The sequence below is a fragment of the Dendrobates tinctorius genome, unplaced genomic scaffold (genome assembly GCF_039654945.1).
Source record: "Dendrobates tinctorius isolate UK_male_01 unplaced genomic scaffold, ASM3965494v1 ptg000158l, whole genome shotgun sequence".
Lineage (NCBI taxonomy): Eukaryota > Metazoa > Chordata > Amphibia > Anura > Dendrobatidae > Dendrobates > Dendrobates tinctorius.
In genome coordinates, this window is record NW_027361825.1 from 27,465,067 (window position 1) to 27,487,489 (window position 22,423).

General features: G+C 46.5%; 1 protein-coding gene across 1 annotated transcript in view; it reads left to right on the plus strand.

Moving 5' to 3' along the window:
* The first annotated feature begins 219 nt into the window (after positions 1-219).
* The window catches only part of LOC141052008 (cytochrome P450 2H2-like), a 37,971-nt gene continuing 15,767 nt past the window's right edge, over positions 220-22,423 (plus strand). The window contains exon 1 of the mRNA XM_073549175.1: positions 220-479. Within this exon, the coding sequence (XP_073405276.1) occupies positions 300-479 (180 nt within the window). The 5' untranslated portion in view covers positions 220-299. The remainder of the gene's footprint in view (positions 480-22,423) is intronic.

The following is a 22,423-nucleotide window of genomic DNA, read 5'->3' on the forward strand; positions in this document are numbered from 1 at the left end:
TCAGTCCACATTTCTCTCCATTTTTACAGTCTCAATTTCTGCTTCTTTGTACTAGTATACAGTTCCCTATTATACACATTTGTGCTATTATTATTTGCTCTTTTGGAGTCTCTCTGTCCTTTTTCTGAATGCAGCTCTTGTTGATATTCGGAAGTTGCCCCTCTTTTGGGAAAGAAGGCCCCTGGATGTTACATAACACTATTATCCTTGGAACTGAGAATCCTGAAACGAGACACCGAGCAAACACAACACTGACACAATTTTCTCAGGCTGTTCTCTCTGAAGCTGGGACCTTCAGGATGGGGATGAGCATAGGGGCGACACTTCTCCTTACTACTGCTGTAACTATCCTGATTTACCTTTTTAAAGTTTGGAAGAAGAATGAGCCAAGAAATCTCCCCCCGGGACCCCGACCTCTGCCGCTACTGGGGAATATCTTCCAGGTCAACCTCACAGAACTGCACAAGGATTTGGTTAAGGTAAAGCGGATTGTATCTACAGCGAGACTGAAGGAGTTGGGAAGACATAGAAAAACAAAGCTACTCTTTCAGAAACAGCGCCACCTCTGTCCATAGGCTTTGTCTAGTACTGCTGCTCAGTTCATGGCATAATCTGTAACAAATCAGGCTAGATCTGCACTGGGGGCAGATTGTTGTTCTTGGACGGCTATTTTGACACACTTCCAGCGCTCTTCCAGCCTGATTTGCATATAACTTTCATGCTTGATTTCTAATGACTGGCACATCAGATGTCTACATAAAAGGTGTGTTTTTTATTGGGAGATAAGTGCCTAGCCAGCCAGGCTGCTGCTTCAATTTACAAAAATGTGATGACGGCTTACCTTAACCCCTTCATGACCAAGCCTATTTTGACCATAATGACCAGGCCATTTTTTGCCATTCTGACCAATGTCCCTTTATGAGGTAATAACTCTGGAACGGATCCTAGCGTTTCTGAGATTGTTTTTTCGTGACATATTGGGCTTGATGTTAGTAGTAAACTTAGGTCGATAATTTTTGCGTTTATTTGTGAAAAAATCAGAAATTTGGCGAAAATGTAAAAAATTTCGCAATTTTCAAATTTTGAATTTTTATTCCGTTAAACCAGAGTTATGTGACACAAAATAGTTTCTAAATAACATTTCCCACATGTCTACTTTACATCAGCACAATTTTGGAAACAAATTTTTTTTGTTAGGAAGTCATAAGGGTTAAAAGTTGATCAGTGATTTCTCATTTTTACAACAAAATTTACAAAACCATTTTTTTAGGGACCACCTCACATTTGAAGCCACTTTGAGGGGGCAGAAAATACCCAAAAGGTATACCATTCTAAAAACTGCACCCCTCAAGCTACTCAAAACTACATTCAAGAAGATTATTAACCCTTCAGGTGCTTCACACTAACTAAAGCAACGTGGAAAGAAAAAATGGACATTTTCATTTTTCCAACCAAAATTTTTAACATCAATTTTTTCATTTTCACATGGGCAACAGGATAAAATGGATCCTAAAATTTGTTGGGCAATTTCTCCTGAGTACACTGATACCTCATATGTGGTGTGTGGTCATAAACCAATGTTTGGGTGCACGGCAGGGCTCAGAAGGGAAGGAGCGCCATTTGACTTTTTGAATGGAAAATATGCTGGAATATTTAGCGGTTACCATGTCGCGTTTGGAGAGGCCCTGTTTGCCTAAACATTGGATCTCTCCCACAAGTGACCCCATTTTGGAAACTAGAACCCTGATGAAACTTTCCCCCTAAGGAACTTATCTAGATGCATAGTGACCCCCAGGTGCTTCACAGAAGTTTATAACGCAGAGCCGTGAAAATAAAAAATATTTTTTTCCTCAAAAAATTATTTTTTAGTGTGCAATTTTTTATTTTCACAAGGGTAACAGGAGAAATTGGACCCCAAAAGTTGTTTTCCAGTTTGTCCTGAGTACGCTGGTACCCCATATGTGGGAGGGGACCACTGTTTCGGCACACGTCGGGGCTCGGGAGGGAAGTACAGACATTTTGAAATGCTGACTTTGATGGAATGGTCTGCGGGCGTCATGTTACATTTGCCGAGCCCCTGATGTACCTAAACTGTGGATACCCCCCACAAGTGACCACATTTTGGAAACTAGACCCCCCCAAGAAACTTATCTGGATTTGTGGTGAGCACCTTGAACCCCCAAGTGCTTCACAGAAGTTTATAAGGCAGAGCCGTGAAAATAAAAAATCATTTTTTTCCCTAAAAAAAATTATTTTTAGCCCGCATTTTTTTTTTCACAAGGGTAACAAGATAAATTGGACCCTAAAAGTTGTTGTCCAGTTTGTCTTGAGTACGATGGTACCCCATATGCGGGGGGGGAACCACTGTTTGGGCACACATCGGGGCTCGGAAGGGAAGTAGTGACATTTTGAAATGCTGACTTTGATGGAATGGTTCTGCGGGCATCATGTTACATTTGCAGAGAACCTGATGTACCTAAACTGTGGAAACCACCCACAACTGACCCCATTTTGTAAGCTAGACCCCCCAAGGAACTTATCTAGATGCGTGGTGAGCACCTTGAACCCCCAAGTGCTTCACAGAAGTTTATAACGCAGAGCCATGAAAATAAAAAATCATTTTTTTTTCCTAAAAAAAAAATCATTTTTAGCCCACAATTTTTTTTTCACAAGGGTAACAGGATAAATTGGACCCCAAAAGTTGTTGTCCAGTTTGTCCTGAGTACGCTGGTACCCAATATGTGGGGGGTCCACTGTTTGGGCACACGTCGGGGCTCGGAAGGGAAGTAGTGACGTTTTGAAATGCAGACTTTGATGGAATGGTCTGCGGTCGTTGTTATGTTTGCAGAGCCCCTGATGTGCCTAAACAGTAGAAACCCCCCACAAGTACCCCATTTAGGAAACTAGACCTTCCAAGGAACTTATCTAGATGTGTGGTGAGCACTTTGAACCCCCAACTGCTTCACAGAAGTTTATAACGCAGAGATGTGAAAATAAAAAAATAATATTTTTCCCTAAAAATAATTTTTTAGCCCCCAATTTTTTATTTTCCCAAGGGTAAAAGGTGAAAATAGGCACCCAAAGTTGTTGTGCAATTTTTCCTGAGTACGCTGATACCCCATATGTTGGGGTAGACCACTGTTTGGGCACACGTCGGGGCTTGGAAGGGAGGGAGCACCGTTTGACTTCTTGAACGCAAAATTGGCTAGAATCAATGGTGGCACCAATACACTTTTGGAGACCCCCTGATGTGCCTAAACAGTGGAAACCCCTCAATTCTATCTCCAACCCTAACAACAACACACCCCTAACCACAACCCTAACCCCACATATCCCTAACCCTAATTTTAACCCTAATTCCAACCCTAATCCTAAAATCAACCCTAACCCTAATTCCAACCCTAACCCTAATTCCACTCTAACCCTAAACCTAATTCCAACCCTAACTTTAAATCCAACCCTAACCCTAATTCCACCCTAACCCTAACCCTTATTCCAACCCTTACCCTAATTCCAGCCCTAACCCTAATTCCACCCTGACCCTAATTCCAACCCTAACCCTAATTCCAACCCTAACCCTAACCCTAATTCCAACCCGAACCCTAACCCTAACGGAAAAATAAAAATGAAATTATTTTCTTTATTTTATTAGTTGTGCCTACCTATGGGGGTGATAAACGGGGGTTTATTTACTTTTTATTTTATTTTGATCACTGTGAGAGTGATCAAAATGAATGAATGAATCTGCAGCCGGCGGGCACACAGCGCATACGCCCGCCATTTTCCAAGATGGCGGCACCCATGAAGCAGGAAGGCGGAACACCGGGAGCCGGAGCGGGACATCGGTGGTACCGGGGGGGTGAGGAGGGTCGGAAGGTGGGGGGGAGCGGAAAGAAGGGGGAGGGGAGCAGATGATGACGGCGGCGGTATCGGGGGCCGATCGGTCCCATGAGTCATGGGGGGGTTGGATCTGGGTCTCCAGCCATGTCCGATGCTACTGCAGCATCGGCCATGGCTGGATTGTAATATTTCATCAATTTTCATTGATGAAATATTACTATCGCTCTGATTGGCTGTTTCACTTTTAACAGCCAATCAGAGCAATCGTAGCCACGTGGGGGCGAAGCTACGCCCCCTGTGGTGAAGTACAAAGCCCCCTGTATCTGCGGGTCAGGTGACCTTTCATTGACCCCGGTCACCCGACCCGCAGGGGGGCTTTGATGTCATGACACAGGGTATGCGTCATTGGTCAGAATGGCACCGACTTTCATGACGCATACACTATGTCACTGGTCGTGAAGGGGTTAAAGGTTCCATTTGCAGTAGTGGGGACTAGAGTTGAGCGACTTTGGTCGGATCGGGTTTCATGAAACAAAATTTGTTTCAGATGAAACTGGTCCGACTAGGGCAAAAAAAAGTCGGAGTTTCGTCCGAAACCCGACCCCAATGCAAGTCAATAGGGAATAAAAGTCGGCATTGAGCGGATGACATTCATCCACTCAATGCCGACTTTTATTCCCCATTGACTTGCATTGGGGTCGGGTTTCGGATGAAACTCCAACTTTTTTTGCCCTAGTCGGAGGGAAAATTTTGTTTCATGAAACCCGATCCGACCAAAGTCGCTCAACTCTAGCACTGGGACTAATGGCCACGTGCATTCTTGAATCATAAAAGCTTCAAAATTGATCAAAGTGTCAATTGGGAGCTGCTTAAAACATTTTGAAGTTTCTTTAAAGCGAAGCTGTCAACAGTTTTGGCCGATATAAGATGCGGCCATCACCTTTCAGGGCTTATCTACAGCACTCTATAATGCTGTAGATAAGCCCTGGATCCCACCTGCAAGAGAAGAAAAATAACTTTTATTATACTCACCCAGGGGCGGTCCAGTCCAATGGGTGTCACAGGTCCTGGTCCGGCGACTCCCAACTTCCTGCTTGCTTCAGTCTCCCCCAGCATTGCGCTCCTGCCCTCTTGAGAGCAGAGCAAAGTACTGCAGTGCACAGGTGCTGGGAAAGGTCAGAGAGGCCCAGTGCCTGCACACTACAGTACTTTGGTCTGCCCTCAACAGGGCAGATAAGTACACCTGCACAGGAGCACGATGCTGGGGAGCCATGAAGCAAGCAGATGGGCGGCATCTCAAGAAGATGGGAGGTGTCGGACCTAGACCTGCGACACCCATTGGACCGGATCATCCCCTGGTGAGAATAATAAAAACCTATTTTTCTTATCTTTCAGGTCGGATCAGGGGCTTATCTACATAATTATAGAATGCTGTAGATAAGCCCTGAAAGGCAATGGCCGCATCTTATATCAGCCAAACCTGGTGATAGGTTCCCTTTAACCTCTTTCCTACATTGGACGTACTATTCCGTCCATGTGACCAGGGACACAAGTCCCAAGGATGGAATAGTACGTCCAACGCGATCAGCGGCGCTCACAGGGGGAGCGCCGCTGATCGCGGCCGGGTGTCAGCTGATTATCACAGCTGACACCTGACACTATGTGTCAGGGGCAGTCATGGACGGCTCCTGGCAAATTAACCCTGGCATACTGCGATCAAACATGATCACAGTGTTCCGGGGGCACAGGGAAGAATCGCACAGGGAGGGGGCTTCCTGCGCACTTCCCTGACACCCTCGGAGCGACGCGATGTGCTGCGTCGCTCCGAGGGTCCTCTACCCTGCAGGCCCCCGGATCCAATATGGCTGTGGGGGCCTTCGGAGTCCTGCAGCGAGGCAGCTTCCTCACTGCCTGCTGAGAGCAGGCACGGAGGAAGCCTGCAGTAGCGCCTGTCAGATCGCTGATCTGACAGAGTGCTGTCCAAACTGTCAGATCAGCAATCTGACTCAAGACAAAAACACTTGCAAAATAATTTAAAAAAAACCCTAAATAAATTAAAAAAAATTCCCTAATAAATTCTTTTTTTTCTACATAACAAAAAAACAATAAAAGTACACATATTTAGTATCGCCGCGTCTGTAACGACCCGCCCTATAAAACTGTCCCACTAGTTAACCCCTTCAAAAAAAAACTAAGCTAAAAACAATGCTTTATCAGCATATTGCCGAACAAAAAGTGCAACAACACTCGATAAAAAAGACAGAAATTAATAAACATGGTTCCGCTGAAAACATCATCTTGTCCTGCAAAAAATGATCTGCCACACAGCATCATAAGCGAAAAAATAAAAAAGTTATAGCTCGCAGAATAAAGCGATGCAAAAATAATTATTTTTTATATAAAATTGGTTTTATTGTATAAAAGTGCCAAAACATAAAAAAAGACATAAATGAGGTATCGCTGTAATCATACAGACCCAAAGAATAAAACCACGTTATCAATTTTACCGCACGCAGAACAGTGTAAACGCACCCCCCAAACGGAATTCATGAAATGCTGGTTTTTGTTCATTCTGCGTCCCAAAAATCAGAATAAAAAGCGATCAAAAAATGGCACCTGCCCAAAAATAGTACCAATAAAAACGTCAACTCGTCCCGCAAAAAATAAGATCTCACATGACTCAGTGGGTCAAAATATGGAAAAATTATAGCTTTCAAAATGTGATGATGCAAAAACTATTTTTACAATAAAAAGCATCTTTTAGCGTGTGACAGCTGCCAAACATAAAAACCCGCCATAAATAGTAAATCAAACCCCCCGTTATCACCCCCTTAGTTAGGGAAAAATAATACAATTAAAAAAATGTATTTATTTCCATTTTCCCAATAGGGCTAGGGTTGAGATTAGGGTTAAGGGTGTGTTTGGGTTAGGGTTGGAGTTAGAATTGGGGGGTTTCCACTGTTTGGGAACATCAGGTGCTCTTCAAACGCAACAAGGTGTCTGATCTCAATTGCAACCAATTTTGCGCTGAAAAAGTCAAACGGTGCTCCTTCTCTTCCAAGCTCTGCCATGCGCCCAAACAGTGGTTTACTCCTACATATGGGGTACAAGCGTACTCATGACAAATAGGACAACAACTTTTGGGGTCCAATTTCTCCTGTTACCCTTGGGAAAATAAAAGAATTGGGGACTAAAAGGTCATGGTTGTGAAAAAAATATGATTTTTTTATTTACACGCCTGGGCATTATAAACTTTTGTGAAGCACTTGGGGATTCAAAGTGCTCACCACTAGAGTTGAGCGACTTTTGGTTTTTTAGGGTCGCGTTTCGTTTCGTGAAACCCGACTTTTCCAAAAGTCGGGTCGAGCAAGATCGTCCGATTATAGGGAAAAGTCGGGGTCGTCCCGAAACACGAAACCCAATGTAAGTCAATGGGGAATAAAAGTCGGCAGTGAGAGGAGGACAGGAAACACACCTACAGTGCCCATTTGAATGCCAAAAGCATCAATTCTTCTTACTTAAGCTTGTCAACCTTAATTAACTTCATAATACAAGTTACGCACTGAAAAATGGGGGTTATTTGGCTAAAGTTGTGGGGGGGGGAGGGCTGGCTGCAGGTTTTCATGTGCCCTGGGCGAAAGAGCGCCCCTTTAACACATACCACAACTCATCATGCTCCGATACGGCAGATAAATAGCGGTATAGTACAATGAAAAATACCTCACTTTTTACATCTCATGACGAGGCCCATCTATTTCTCCATACAGAATCATTGGTCCCATATAATGTTTGAAACAGTATATGATGAGCTCCACATAATGCTACAGTATATGTTGGTCCCCATGGATGAAGCTCCACTGTCTTATGGGCCCAAATAATGCTCCAAACATAATGGGCCCCATTTCTAATGCTCTAGTGTATAATGGGCCCTGTAAATGCTGCTCCAGTGTCTGATGTCCACCTTTGGAATGTTCCAGTGTATAGTGGGCCCCATCTATCATTCTCCAGAGTATAGTGCTCCCCAAAAATTGCTGTCCCAACATTGAAAACAATCAAATGAGGCTGTGTGCACACGCTGCGGATTTTGCTGCGGTTCCGCAGCGGTTTTGGCCGCTGCGGACCCGCAGCAGTTTCTGCTGCGGTGTACAGTACAATGATTCCCTATGGGAATCAAAAACCGCAGTGCAGACGGTGCGGAATTTTCGGCGCGGATTATCTGCGGTTTTCAATCCGCAGAAAGAATTGACATGTCAATTCTTTCTGCGGATTCTCCTGCAGTTTGCCATCTCCTCCATTGAAGAGATGAAAAACCGCAGGGCAAAACCGCAGAGCAATCCGCAGGTAAAACCGCAGGTCTTTTGACCTGCGGTTTCACCTGCGGATTGTACAAAATCCGCGCGGATGAATCCGCACCTTTTCCGCAGCGTGTGCACACAGCCTAAGTCTCCTCGCTAGGGAATCCCTGTACTTGTCTGGACAGGTGCTGTAGCTTGCTTAACAGCTCGCCAGCCGTTCTCACGCCCAGTATGGATTGCACGTGATTGCACAAAGGTTAGAAAGGGTACCGTATCCCTGGATAACATGTATGGATAGCGTACACATTCAAAATATATGTCTCAGGAGGCAGGCTCAGACGGTGTCAGGCCCAGTATGGATTGCACGTGATTGCACAAAGGTTAGTAAGGGTACCGTATCCCTGGATAACATGTATGGATAGCGTACACATTCAAAATATATGTCTCAGGAGGCAGGCTCAGACGGTGTCAGGCACAGTATGGATTGCACGTGATTGCACAAAGGTTAGAAAGGGTACCGTATCCCCGGATAACATGTATGGATAGCGTACACATTCAAAATATATGTCTCAGGAGGCAGGCTCAGACGGTGTTAGGCCCAGTATGGATTGCACGTGATTGCACAAAGGTTAGAAAGGGTACCGTATCCCCGGATAACATGTATGGATAGCGTACACATTCAAAATATATGTCTCAGGAGGCAGGCTCAGACGGTGTAAGGCCCAGTATGGATTGCACGTGATTGCACAAAGGTTAGAAAGGGTACCGTATCCCTGGATAACATGTATGGATAGCGTACACATTCAAAATATATGTCTCAGGAGGCAGGCTCAGACGGTGTCAGGCACAGTATGGATTGCACGTGATTGCACAAAGGTTTGAAAGGGTACCGTATCCCCGGATAACATGTATGGATAGCGTACAAATTCAAAATATATGTCTCAGGAGGCAGGCTCAGACAGTGTTAGGCCCAGTATGGATTGCACGTGATTGCACAAAGGTTAGAAAGGGTACCGTATCTCCGGATAACATGTATGGATAGCGTACACATTCAAAATATATGTCTCAGGAGTCAGGCTCAGATGGTGTTAGGCCCAGTTTGGATTGCACGTGATTGCACAGAGGTTAGAAAGGGTACCGTATCCCTGGATAACATGTATGGATAGCGTACACATTCAAAATATATGTCTCAGGAGGCAGGCTCAGACGGTGTCAGGCCCAGTATGGATTGCACGTGATTGCACAAAGGTTAGAAAGGGTACCGTATCCCTGGATAACATGTATGGATAGCGTACACATTCAAAATATATGTCTCAGGAGGCAGGCTCAGACGGTGTCAGGCACAGTATGGATTGCACGTGATTGCACAAAGGTTAGAAAGGGTACCGTATCCCCGGATAACATGTATGGATAGCGTACACATTCAAAATATATGTCTCAGGAGGCAGGCTCAGACGGTGTTAGGCCCAGTATGGATTGCACGTGATTGCACAAAGGTTAGAAAGGGTACCGTATCCCCGGATAACATGTAGGGATAGCGTACACATTCAAAATATATGTCTCATGAGGCAGGCTCAGACGGTGTTAGGCCCAGTATGGATTGCACATGATTGCACAAAGGTTAGAAAGGGTACCGTATCCCCGGATAACATGTATGGATAGCGTACACATTCAAAATATATGTCTCAGGAGGCAGGCTCAGACGGTGTCAGGCACAGTATGGATTGCACGTGATTGCACAAAGGTTAGAAAGGGTACCGTATCCCCGGATAACATGTATGGATAGCGTACACATTCAAAATATATGTCTCAGGAGGCAGGCTCAGACGGTGTTAGGCCCAGTATGGATTGCACGTGATTGCACAAAGGTTAGAAAGGGTACCGTATCCCCGGATAACATGTATGGATAGCGTACACATTCAAAATATATGTCTCAGGAGGCAGGCTCAGACGGTGTTAGGCCCAGTATGGATTGCACGTGATTGCACAAAGGTTAGAAAGGGTACCGTATCCCTGGATAACATGTATGGATAGCGTACACATTCAAAATATGTCTCAGGAGGCAGGCTCAGACGGTGTCAGGCACAGTATGGATTGCACGTGATTGCACAAAGGTTAGAAAGGGTACCGTATCCCCGGATAACATGTATGGATAGCGTACACATTCAAAATATATGTCTCAGGAGGCAGGCTCAGACGGTGTTAGGCCCAGTATGGATTGCACGTGATTGCACAAAGGTTAGAAAGGGTACCGTATCCCCGGATAACATGTATGGATAGCGTACACATTCAAAATATATGTCTCAGGAGGCAGGCTCAGACGGTGTTAGGCCCAGTATGGATTGCACGTGATTGCACAAAGGTTAGAAAGGGTACCGTATCCCTGGATAACATGTATGGATAGCGTACACATTCAAAATATATGTCTCAGGAGGCAGGCTCAGACGGTGTCAGGCCCAGTATGGATAGCACGTGATTGCACAAAGGTTAGAAAGGGTACCGCATCCCTGGATAACATGTATGGATAGCGTACACATTCAAAATATATGTCTCAGGAGGCAGGCTCAGACGGTGTCAGGCACAGTATGGATTGCACGTGATTGCACAAAGGTTAGAAAGGGTACCGTATCCCCGGATAACATGTATGGATAGCGTACACATTCAAAATATATGTCTCAGGAGGCAGGCTCAGACGGTGTTAGGCCCAGTATGGATTGCACGTGATTGCACAAAGGTTAGAAAGGGTACCGTATCCCCAGATAACATGTATGGATAGCGTACACATTCAAAATATATGTCTCAGGAGGCAGGCTCAGACGGTGTCAGGCACAGTATGGATTTGACGGCCCAGATTACACAGCGGAGGAGCAGGGAGAGGTAAAGATTGCAAATGCTGGGGCCCTGCCCAAGCAAGGGGGGCCCACTTGTGGGTGTCGGTACTGGCACTGGGCCCCTCATAGTACAGCGGTGTGTCTGACGGCGGGTGTGCACCATCACCGTCAGAGACACTTGATTGCACTATGAGGGACCCTGTGCCAGTGCCCGCGCCCAAGAGTCGGCCTACCCACCTGTCCAGGGCAACGGCACTCGCACGGTGTCGTGCGGTAGGTGGTGACCCCGGCCATGGGGGGGAGGTAGCACAGTTAGGGAGTTTTAGAAAGTGGCATATGTTGATGTTGGACATTCAGCTGATGCAAAAGGCGAAATAGGTGAAGTACCAGGAAGAGGTGGACCAAAGCAAGCCATTTTTCTGTCACCCTATGTGTCATCAGGGGAAGGTGGGACAAAATCCTTGGAAACCCATGCGTGGTTCATTTTAATGAAGGTTAGATCATCCACATTTTGGGTTGACAGACGGGTCCTTTTTTCTGTCAGGATTGATCCAGCTGCACTGAAGACTCTTTCCGATAGCACACTTGCAGCTGGGCCAGCGAGCTCCTGTAAGGCATATTGGGCCAATTCAGGCCAGGTGTCCAGTTTAGCGGCCCAATAGTCAAAGGGGAATGACCTGTGTGGGAGAACATCGATATGGGAGGAAAAGTAGTTTGTAACCATAGTTGACAACTGCTGTCTCCTGTCACTTTTCATCGATGCAGTATTACCAGTTGTGTGAGCGGTATTTGAAAAATCAGTCCACAACATTGTCATGAAACCCCTGTCTCCAACGCCACTTCTGCTGTGTGCACCACGAACACCTCTGCCAAGCTGCCCCCGGCCCGTACGGCTCGTGTGAGAACCATCACCGCTGCTGTGTGCTGGGAATGCCTCAAGCAACCGATTTACCAGAGTTGCTTGTTTATTAGCCAATATTAGGTCAAGGTTCTCCTGTGGCATGATGTTTTGTAATTTGCCTTTATAGCGTGGATCCAGGATGCTGGCCAACCAGTAGTCGTCATCGTTCATCATTTTGGCAATGCGGGGGTCCCTTTTTAGGATCCGCAAGGCATAATCTGACATGTGGGCCAATGTTCCCGGTGTCAATGATGCACTGCGAGTGCTGGGTGGAGGAGCACTTTCTGGCAAATCCACATCCCTCCAGTCACGCACAAACCCTGTACCAGACCTTGCCACGCCAACATTTTCACTTGCCCCACGAGATGCATCCTCCTCCCCTAAGTAATCATCCCCATCATCCTCCTCCTCCTCCTCTTCTTCCTCCACCTCGTCCAGGAGAGGTCCCTGAGCAGACAATGGCTGAATGTCATCAAGGATTCCCTCCTCCTCTTCCTCCTCATCAACATTGGCTGCAGACGCCTGCTCCTTAAGGTACGTCAAAGTTTGCATGAGCAGACGCATAAGTGGGATGCTCATGCTTAGGATGGCGTCGTCTGCGCTTACCAGCCGTGTGCATTCCTCAAAACACTGAAGGACTTTACAAAGGTCTTTCAGCTTCGACCACTGCACGCCTGTCAACTCCATGTCTGCTCTCAAAGTGCCTGGCCGTGTATCCTCCCACAAATGCATTATGGCCTGCCTCTGCTCGCACAGCCGCTCCACCATGTGCAGGGTGGAGTTCCACCTTGTTGCAATGTCGATAATGAGGCGGTGGTTGGGAAGGTGGAGCAATCGCTGCAGCTTCTGCATACGAACGGAGTGTACAGGCGACCGGCGGATGTGCGCGCACAGTCTTCGCACCTTCTGGAGCAGGGCTGTTAACTCCGGATAATTTTTGAGGAAGCACTGCACCACCAGGTTCAAGGTGTGAGCCAAGCAAGGTATGTGGCTGAGTTTTGAAAGGGCTATGGCTGCCACAAAATTACGGCCGTTATCACTAACGGCCTTTCCAGCCTCAAGATGTACACTGCCCAGCCATGACTCAGTTTGTCGCTTCAAGTACTCGGCCAGCACCTCGGCGGTGTGTCTGTCGCCCAAACACATCATCTGCAACACAGCCTGCTGACGCTTTCCACTAGCTGCTCGATAGGGGGACACATCGTGTGCAACAGTGGCAGCTGCAGATGGAGTGCTCGTACGACTGCGCTCTGTGGACGAGCTTTCGCATCTGGAGGAGGAGGAGGAGGGTCGAACGCCTACAGCCAACTGTTTCCTATACCGTGGGCTAGGCAGCACTGTCCCACCACCGCTGTCCCCTGTGGACCCTGCATCCACCACATTAACCCAGTCCGCAGTGATGGACACGTAACGGCCCTGGCCATGCCGACTGGCCCATGCATCAGTTGTGAGGTGCACCTTTCCGCTCACTGACTGCTTGAGTGCATGGACAATGCGGTCTTTCACATGATCGTGGAGGGCTGGGATGGCTTTGCGAGAGAAGAAGTGGCGACTGGGTAGGTCATAGCGTGGTACTGCATAGGCCATGAGTTCGCGGAAAGCTGTGCTTTCCACCAACCGAAAGGGCATCATCTCAAACGAGATTAGTTTGGCAATGTGGGCGTTCAAACCCAGTGTACGCGGATGAGAGACTGAGTACTTTCTTGACCTACTCATAGTGTCTGGGAGGGTGAGCTGGACTTGAGAGCTGCATATGGTGGAAGTAGCGGTGGACAGGGCGGACTGAGAGAGGGTTGATGATGGTGATGGAGTTGGTGTTCTTTCTGATGGCCTAGAATCAGTCTTTCGTTGATATAACAGTGGGATTCCCTGACTGCTGTGGTCTTGCAACGACACCTCAACATTTGCTGCTGTGCTAACCGGTGGGCTTACAGTGGGGGAAACAATGTAGCGTTGCTGACTACCTTCGTTGTGATCAGTTGCACATGTGGCACTTGAGGTTTGGTGTTGTGTCCACGCTTGCAAGTGCATGCTGGTTAAATGTCTAAGCATGCAACTGGTATTCAAATTTTTCATATTTTTCCCTCGGCTAAAGGTCTTTGCGCACTTCTTACAGATAACCTTGGCCTGATCATGAGGATTTTGTTCAAAAAAGTGCCACACTGCACTCTTCCTACTTTGGCAGACATTTTGCGGCCTAGCACGCTGTGATCTTTTGACCCTCTGGACAAGCTGTCCAGCAACTCTTTTGATGTTTGGAACCTGTCTTTGGAGTGCTCCGGGCCTGCCAGATAACAGCTGTTGCGATGTCAATGTCTGCTGTGGATGCTCCTCATCTGAGCTATTGGAAGCAGCACCCTCTTCCCCCAATGGATGCCAATCTGGGTCAACAACTGGGTCATCCATCACCTCCTCTTCTATGTCATGTGCACCTTTCTCTGTGTCACCGTGTATGGTGGTATAGTGTGCGGGAAGGGGCACCTGAGTCTCATCAGGGTCAAAATCTGGCTCTGTACACTGCGAGGACAATGTAGTGCTCTGAGTGAATGTACCAGCAGAATCATCCATCAGCGGCTGTGCATCAGTGCACTCCATGTCAGATTCATCTTGGCCTGGGTAATTCACCATTTCACTTGATAATCCAGGCATGGTATGTGAAAACAGCTCCATGGAGTAATCAGTAGTATGGCCTGCGTCATCCTTCAATCTTGGTTGGGGTGAAGGACACAAGGAAAGGTGTGGTTCATGAACATGAGCCTCCAATGACGACTCAGTGCTTTTACTTTTTACAACTGAAGAAGAGGAGGCGATAGAGCTGGAGGCTGAGTCAGCAATGTAAGACAAAACTTTTTCCTGATGCTCTGCCTTTAAAAGCGGTTTGCCAACTCCTAGAAAACTAAGCGTTCGAGGCCTTATGTAGCCAGACGATGACGCAGGGTCAGCACCTCCTGCATTCGGTCCAATTTTGCTCTTGCCACTACCATCAGATCCACCACCAACACCATCATTACCAGCTGCCAACCCCCGCCCAATTCCACGGCCTCTTCCACCAGCCTTCCTAATTTTTGGTAGAAATGTAGACAAAATCCAACAAACTATATAGTAATGTAAAACAAGGTACAAGGTGTCTATAGGACAGGGGAGATTTAGAATTTCTGCACACACTTGTGGACAGTGGACACTTTTGGATTGTGTGAGGCCCACTGATATCTGAGCGCTATGTGACAGGCTCGATGGCACAGCTGCCTGTGACCAAAGTGACGAGAGGATAATGGAGATTTTGAATCTCTGCGCACACTTTTGGACACTGGACACTTGTGGATTGTGTGAGGCCCACTGATATCTGAGCGCTATGTGACAGGCTCGATGGCACAGCTGCCTGTGACCAAAGTGACGAGAGGATAATGGAGATTTTGAATCTCTGCGCACACTTTTGGACACTGGACACTTGTGGATTGTGTGAGGCCCACTGATATCTGAGCGCTATGTGACACGCTCGATGGCACAGCTGCCTGTGACCAAAGTGACGAGAGGATAATGGAGATTTTGAATCTCTGCGCACACTTTTGGACACTGGACACTTGTGGATTGTGTGAGGCCCACTGATATCTGAGCGCTATGTGACAGGCTCGATGGCACAGCTGCCTGTGACCAAAGTGACGAGAGGATAATGGAGATTTTGAATCTCTGCGCACACTTTTGGACACTGGACACTTGTGGATTGTGTGAGGCCCACTGATATCTGAGCGCTATGTGACACGCTCGATGGCACAGCTGCCTGTGACCAAAGTGATGAGAGGATAATGGAGATTTTGAATCTCTGCGCACACTTTTGGACACTGGACACTTGTGGATTGTGTGAGGCCCACTGATATCTGAGCGCTATGTGACACGCTCGATGGCACAGCTGCCTGTGACCAAAGTGACGAGAGGATAATGGAGATTTTGAATCTCTGCGCACACTTTTGGACTCTGGACACTTGTGGATTGTGTGAGGCCCACTGATATCTGAGCGCTATGTGACACGCTCGATGGCACAGCTGCCTGTGACCAAAGTGACGAGAGGATAATGGAGATTTTGAATCTCTGCGCACACTTTTGGACACTGGACACTTGTGGATTGTGTGAGGCCCACTGATATCTGAGCGCTATGTGACAGGCTCGATGGCACAGCTGTGACCAAAGTGACGAGAGGATAATGGAGATTTTGAATCTCTGCGCACACTTTTGGACACTGGACACTTGTGGATTGTGTGAGGCCCACTGATATCTGAGCGCTATGTGACAGGCTCGATGGCACAGCTGTGACCAAAGTGACGAGAGGATAATGGAGATTTTGAATCTCTGCGCACACTTTTGGACACTGGACACTTGTGGATTGTGTGAGGCCCACTGATATCTGAGCGCTATGTGACAGGCTCGATGGCACAGCTGCCTGTGACAAAAGTGACGAGAGGATAATGGAGATTTTGAATCTCTGCGCACACTTTTGGACACTGGACACTTGTGGATTGTGTGAGGCCCACTGATATCTGAGCGCTATGTGACAGGCTCGATGGCACAGCTGTGACCAAAGTGACGAGAGGATAATGGAGATTTTGAATCTCTGCGCACACTTTTGGACACTGGACACTTGTGGATTGTGTGAGGCCCACTGATATCTGAGCGCTATGTGACACGCTCGATGGCACAGCTGCCTGTGACCAAAGTGACGAGAGGATAATGGAGATTTTGAATCTCTGCGCACACTTTTGGACACTGGACACTTGTGGATTGTGTGAGGCCCACTGATATCTGAGCGCTATGTGACACGCTCGATGGCACAGCTGCCTGTGACCAAAGTGACGAGAGGATAATGGAGATTTTGAATCTCTGCGCACACTTTTTGACACTGGACACTTGTGGATTGTGTGAGGCCCACTGATATCTGAGCACTATGTGACAGGCTCGATGGCACAGCTGTGACAAAAGTGACTAGAGGATAAGGGAGATTGGATTGCTTTTAAAAAAGCAGTTTGCGGAGCAGTGGGTAAACAGCAATGCCAGCGTGTCAGGAAGCCTTAAAAGGCAGCCCAACAACCAACACCACTGATACACCACAATATAGCCTCCCCTTGCACTGCACACACAGTGACTTGTGTGTTGTGCAGGCCAAATCGCTAGCAGCAGAAGCAGTTTTTTTGTCTTCTTCCCTGCCTAACGCTCTCCCTACAGAATCAGCAGCAACCTCTCCCTATACTAAGATCGGCAGAAGTAAGATGGCGGTCGGCGTGCACGCCCTTTTATACCCCCTGTGACGCCCACCAAAGCAAGCCAATCACTTGCATGCCCTTCTGAAAGATGGTGGTGACCCGTGCCTAGGTCATCACGTTGCCCACAGTGTCCGTGGATCCTGATTGGCTGAAAAAGAGTGCAAAACAAACTTTTGAAACGCGACTTTGGCGCGTAAGTCGCCGACCTCGTGGCCGACCTCATCCTAGGGTCGGGTTTCGTTTCATGAAACCAGACTTTGCCAAAAGTCGGCGACTTTTGAAATTTTTCGACCCGTTTCGCTCAACTCTACTCACCACACATCTAGTTAAGTTCCTTGGCAGTTTCCAAAGTGGGGTCACTTGTGGAGGGTTTCCACAGTTTAGGCACATCAGGGACTCTCCAAATGCGACCTGACTCCAGCAGACCATTCCATCAAAGTTTGCATTCCAAAACATCACTACTTCCCTTCCGAGCCCCGACATGTGCCCATACAGTAGTTTTCTCCTACATATGGGATATCAGCGTACTCAGGACAAATTGGACCACAACTTTTGTGGTCCAATTTCTCCTGTTACCCTTGGGAAAATAAAAAAAATGGGGGACTAAAAAGTCATGTTTGTGGAAAAAATATGTTTTTTTTTTATTTTCACGCCTGGGCATTATAAACTTATGTGAAGCCCATGGGGGTTCAAAGTTCTCACCACAAATCTAGGTAAGTTTCTTGGGGGGGTCTAATTTCCAAAATGGTGTTATTTGTGGGAGGTTTACACTGCTTAGGATCATCAGGGGCTCTCCAAATGCAACATGGTGTCCAATCTCAATTCCAGTCAAATGGCACTGCTTCCCTTCCGAGCTCTGCCATGCACACAAATAGTGGTTTACCCCCACATATGGGGTATCAGCACACTCAGGGCAAATTGCACAATAACTTTTGGGTCCTGTTTCCCTTCGGAAAATAAAAATTGGGGGTGAAAAGGTCATTTTTGTGGAAAAAATATGATTTTTTTAATTTTACGGCTGTACGTTATAAACTTATGTGAAGCCCATGGGGGTTCGAAGTTCTCACCACACATCTAGATATGTTCCTTGGGGGGGTCTAGTTTCCAAAATGATGTCATTTGTGGGGGGTTTCCACTGCTTAGGTACATCAGGGGCTCTCCAAATGCAACATGGCGTCCAATCTCAATTCCAGCCAAAAAAGTCAAATGGCGCTGCTTCCCTTCCGAGCTCTGCCATGCGCCCAAATAGTGGTTTACACCCACATATGGGGTATCAGCGTACTCAGGGCAAATTGCACAATAACTTTTGGATCCTGTTTCCCTTGGGAAAATAAAAATTGGGAGTCAAAAGATAATTTTTTTGGAAGAAATATGATTTTTCAATTGTACGGCTGTACGTTATAAACTTCTGTGAAGCACTTGGGGGTTCAAAGATCTCACCACACATCTAGATAAGTTCCTTGGGGGTCTAGTTTCTAAAATTGGGTCACTTGTGGGGAGTTTACACTGTTTAGGCACATCAGGGGCTCTCCAAACATGACATGGCGATTGATCTCAATTCCAGCCAATTTTGCGCTGAAAAAGTCAAAAGGGGCTCATTCCCTTCCGAGCTCTGCCATGCGCGCACACACACACACACACGAGCTTCATCCAATTCAGATTTAGTTGTGTATTTGGTCACATGCATTTATGGGCTTCAATACATTGGTTGTACGATCCAGACATTGCAGAGCCGCATGAACGGCCATAAACACAACATTAAAAACAGTTTTTTAAATCGAAGTTTATCAAAACATTTCACCATTGCACATAATAAAAATGTTAATGTTATTAGAGTCACCCCCTTGGAAGAAGTACTCATCACATTGAGAAATAGAAAATTCACTCTCAATAGCAAAGAGTCCTATTGAATTTATAAACTTGGCACTAGAGTTGAGCGAAACGGGTCGAAAAAATTCAAAAGTCGCTGACTTTCGCCAAAGTCGGGTTTCATGAAACAAAACCCGACCTCAGCGTGAGGTCGGCCACGAGGTCGGCGACTTTAGCACCAAAGTCACGTTTCAAAACATGCTTCAGCACCCTTTTTCAGCCAATGAGGAAGAACGGACACTGTGGGCAACGTGATGACATAGGCAGCGGTCCCCACCATCTTTGAGAAGGGCATGCAAGTGATTGGCTTGCTTTGGGGGGCATCACAGGGGGTATAAAAGGGCGTACACGCCGACTGCCATCTTACTTCTGCTGATCTCAGTATAGGGAGAGATGCTGCTGCTGCAGATTCTGTAGGGAGAGCGTTAGGCAGGGAAGAAGAAAAAAAATCAGCTGCTGCTGCTAGCGATTTTGCCTGTACAACACATCAGTCACTGTGCAGTGCAAGGGGAGGCTATATTTTGGTGGATCAGCTCTGTTGGTTGTTAGGCTGCCTTATAAGGCTACCTGATAGCTGCATTGCTGGTTTCACACTGCTTTGCAAACTGCTTTTTTAAAAGCAATCCTTTTTTTTTTCCTGGTGAGATACTGAGCGTGCATTATTTCACACCGTACAACGGTGTACGCTGCTCTGTCAGTACCGTGTAACGGCTGTTATCATGGTCACAGTGAAGCTAAGGGTGTGACTCTGTAAGGATAAGTCGAGGAGTTGTTCCTTTCTTACAGACCTCCACCTTATAGTTTTGTCTGTTTTTCAAACAGTCTAGTCTATTTGCTGTTTGATTACATTCAAAACTATAGAGAGACAGCGTGTGTCAGTCCGTATACAAAAAAAAACACGGAGTTTGACAATGTAACATACACCGAACAGCGGTGTACGTGCACGCTGCTCTCTCAGTACCGTGTAACGGCTGTTATCACGGCCACAGTGAAGCTAAGGGTGTGACTCTGTAAGGATAAGTCGAGGAGTTGTTCCGTTCTTACAGACCTCCATCTTATAGTTTTGTCTGTTTTTCAAACTGTCTAGTCTATTTGCTGTTTGATTACATTCAAAACTATAGAGAGACAGCGCGTGTCAGTCCGTATACTAAAAAAACACGGAGCTTGACAATGTAACATACACCGGACAGCGGTGTACGTGCACGCTGCTCTCTCAGTACCGTGTAATGGCTGTTATCATGGCCACAGTGAAGCTAAGGGTGTGACTCTGTAAGCATAAGTTGAGGAGTTGTTCCGTTCTTACAGACCTCCACCTTATAGTTTTGTCTGTTTTTCAAACAGTCTAGTCTATTTGCTGTTTGATTACATTCAGAACTATAGAGAGACAGCGTGTGTCAGTCCGTATACTAAAAAAACACGGAGCTTGACAATTTAACATACACCGGACAGCGGTGTACATGCACGCTGCTCTCTCAGTACCGTGTAACGGCTGTTATCACGGCCACAGTGAAGCTAAGGGTGTGACTTTGTAAGGATAAGTCGATGAGTTGTTCCGTTCTTACAGACCTACACTCTAGGGAGATTCCAATCCTTCCCTGTCCTATATAACATTTTTCACACCTGCCAAATTCATCCTGTCCTACAGCGGTGTGATATACACTGGGCCTGACACAATACATCAATGTCCAGAAGTGTGTAAGGACATTCCATTTCTCCCGTCCTATATACCATTTTTCACACCTGCCAAATTCATCCTGTCATACAATGGTGTGATATACACTGGCCTGACACAATACATCAGTGTCCAGAAGTGTGTAAGGACAATCCATTTCTGCCGTCCTATGTCACATTTTTCACACCAGCCAAATTCAGCCTGTCATACAGCGGTGTGATATACACTGGCCTGACACAATACATCAGTGTCCAGAAGTGTGTAAGGACAATCCATTTCTGCCCTCCTATGTCACATTTTTCACACCAGACAAATTCAGCCGGTCATACAGCGGTGTGATATACACTGGCCTGACACAATACATCAGTGTCCAGAAGTGTGTAAGGACAATCCATTTCTGCCGTCCTATGTCACATTTTTCACACCAGCCAAATTCAGCCTGTCATACAGCGGTGTGATATACATTGGGCCTCACACAATACATCAGTGTCCAGAAGTGTGTAAGGACAATCCATTTCTGCCGTCCTATGTCACATTTTTCACACGAGCCAAATTCAGCCTGTCATACAGTGGTGTGATATACATTGGGCCTCACACAATACATTAGTGTCCAGAAGTGTGTAAGGACAAACCATTTCTGCCGTCCTATGTCACATTTTCCACACCAGCCTAATTCAGTCTGTCATACAGCGGTGTGATATACATTGGGCCTCATACAATACATCAGTGTCCAGAAGAGTGTAAGGACATTCCATTTCTCCCGTCATATATCACATTTTACACACCAGCCAAATTCAGCCTGTCATACAGCGGTGTGATATACACTGGCCTGACACAATATATCAGTGTCCAGAAGTGTGTAAGGACAATCCATTTCTGCCGTCCTATGTCACATTTTTCACACCAGCCTAATTCAGTCTGTCATACAGCGGTGTGATATACCTTGGGCCTCACACAATACATCAGTGTCCAGAAGTGTGTAAGGACAATCCATTTCTGCTGTCCTATGTCACATTTTTCACACCAGCCTAATTCAGTCTGTCATACAGCGGTGTGATATACATTGGGCCTCACACAATACCTCAGTGTCCAGAAGTGTGTAAGGACATTCCATTTCTCCCGCCATATATCACATTTTACACACCAGCCAAATTCAGCCTGTCATACAGCGGTGTGATATACACTGGCCTGACACAATACATCAGTGTCCAGAAGTGTGTAAGGACATTCCATTTCTCCCGTCATATATCACATTTTACACAACAGCCAGATTCAGCCTGTCATACAGCGGTGTGATATACATTGGGCCTCACACAATACATCAGTGTCCAGAAGTGTGTAAGGACAATCCATTTCTGCCGTCCTATGTCACATTTTTCACACCAGCCTAATTCAGTCTGTCATACAGCGGTGTGATATACATTGGGCCTCACACAATACATCAGTGTCCAGAAGTGTGTAAGGACAATCCATTTCTGCCGTCCTATGTCACATTTTTCACACCAGCCTAATTCAGTCTGTCATACAGCGGTGTGATATACATTGGGCCTCACACAATACATCAGTGTCCTGAAGTGGTAGGAGAATTAAATTCTCCCCTGTCCTATATACACCTTGTACCTTGTTTTACAGTTCCATATCGTTAGTGGAATTGTGGGTACATTTGTGGGGGTTGCCAGCTGTTAATGATGGTGTTGGTGTTGGATCTGCTGGTAGTGCCAAAAGCAAAATAACACAAAATGCAGGAGGTGTTAAGCCTGCGT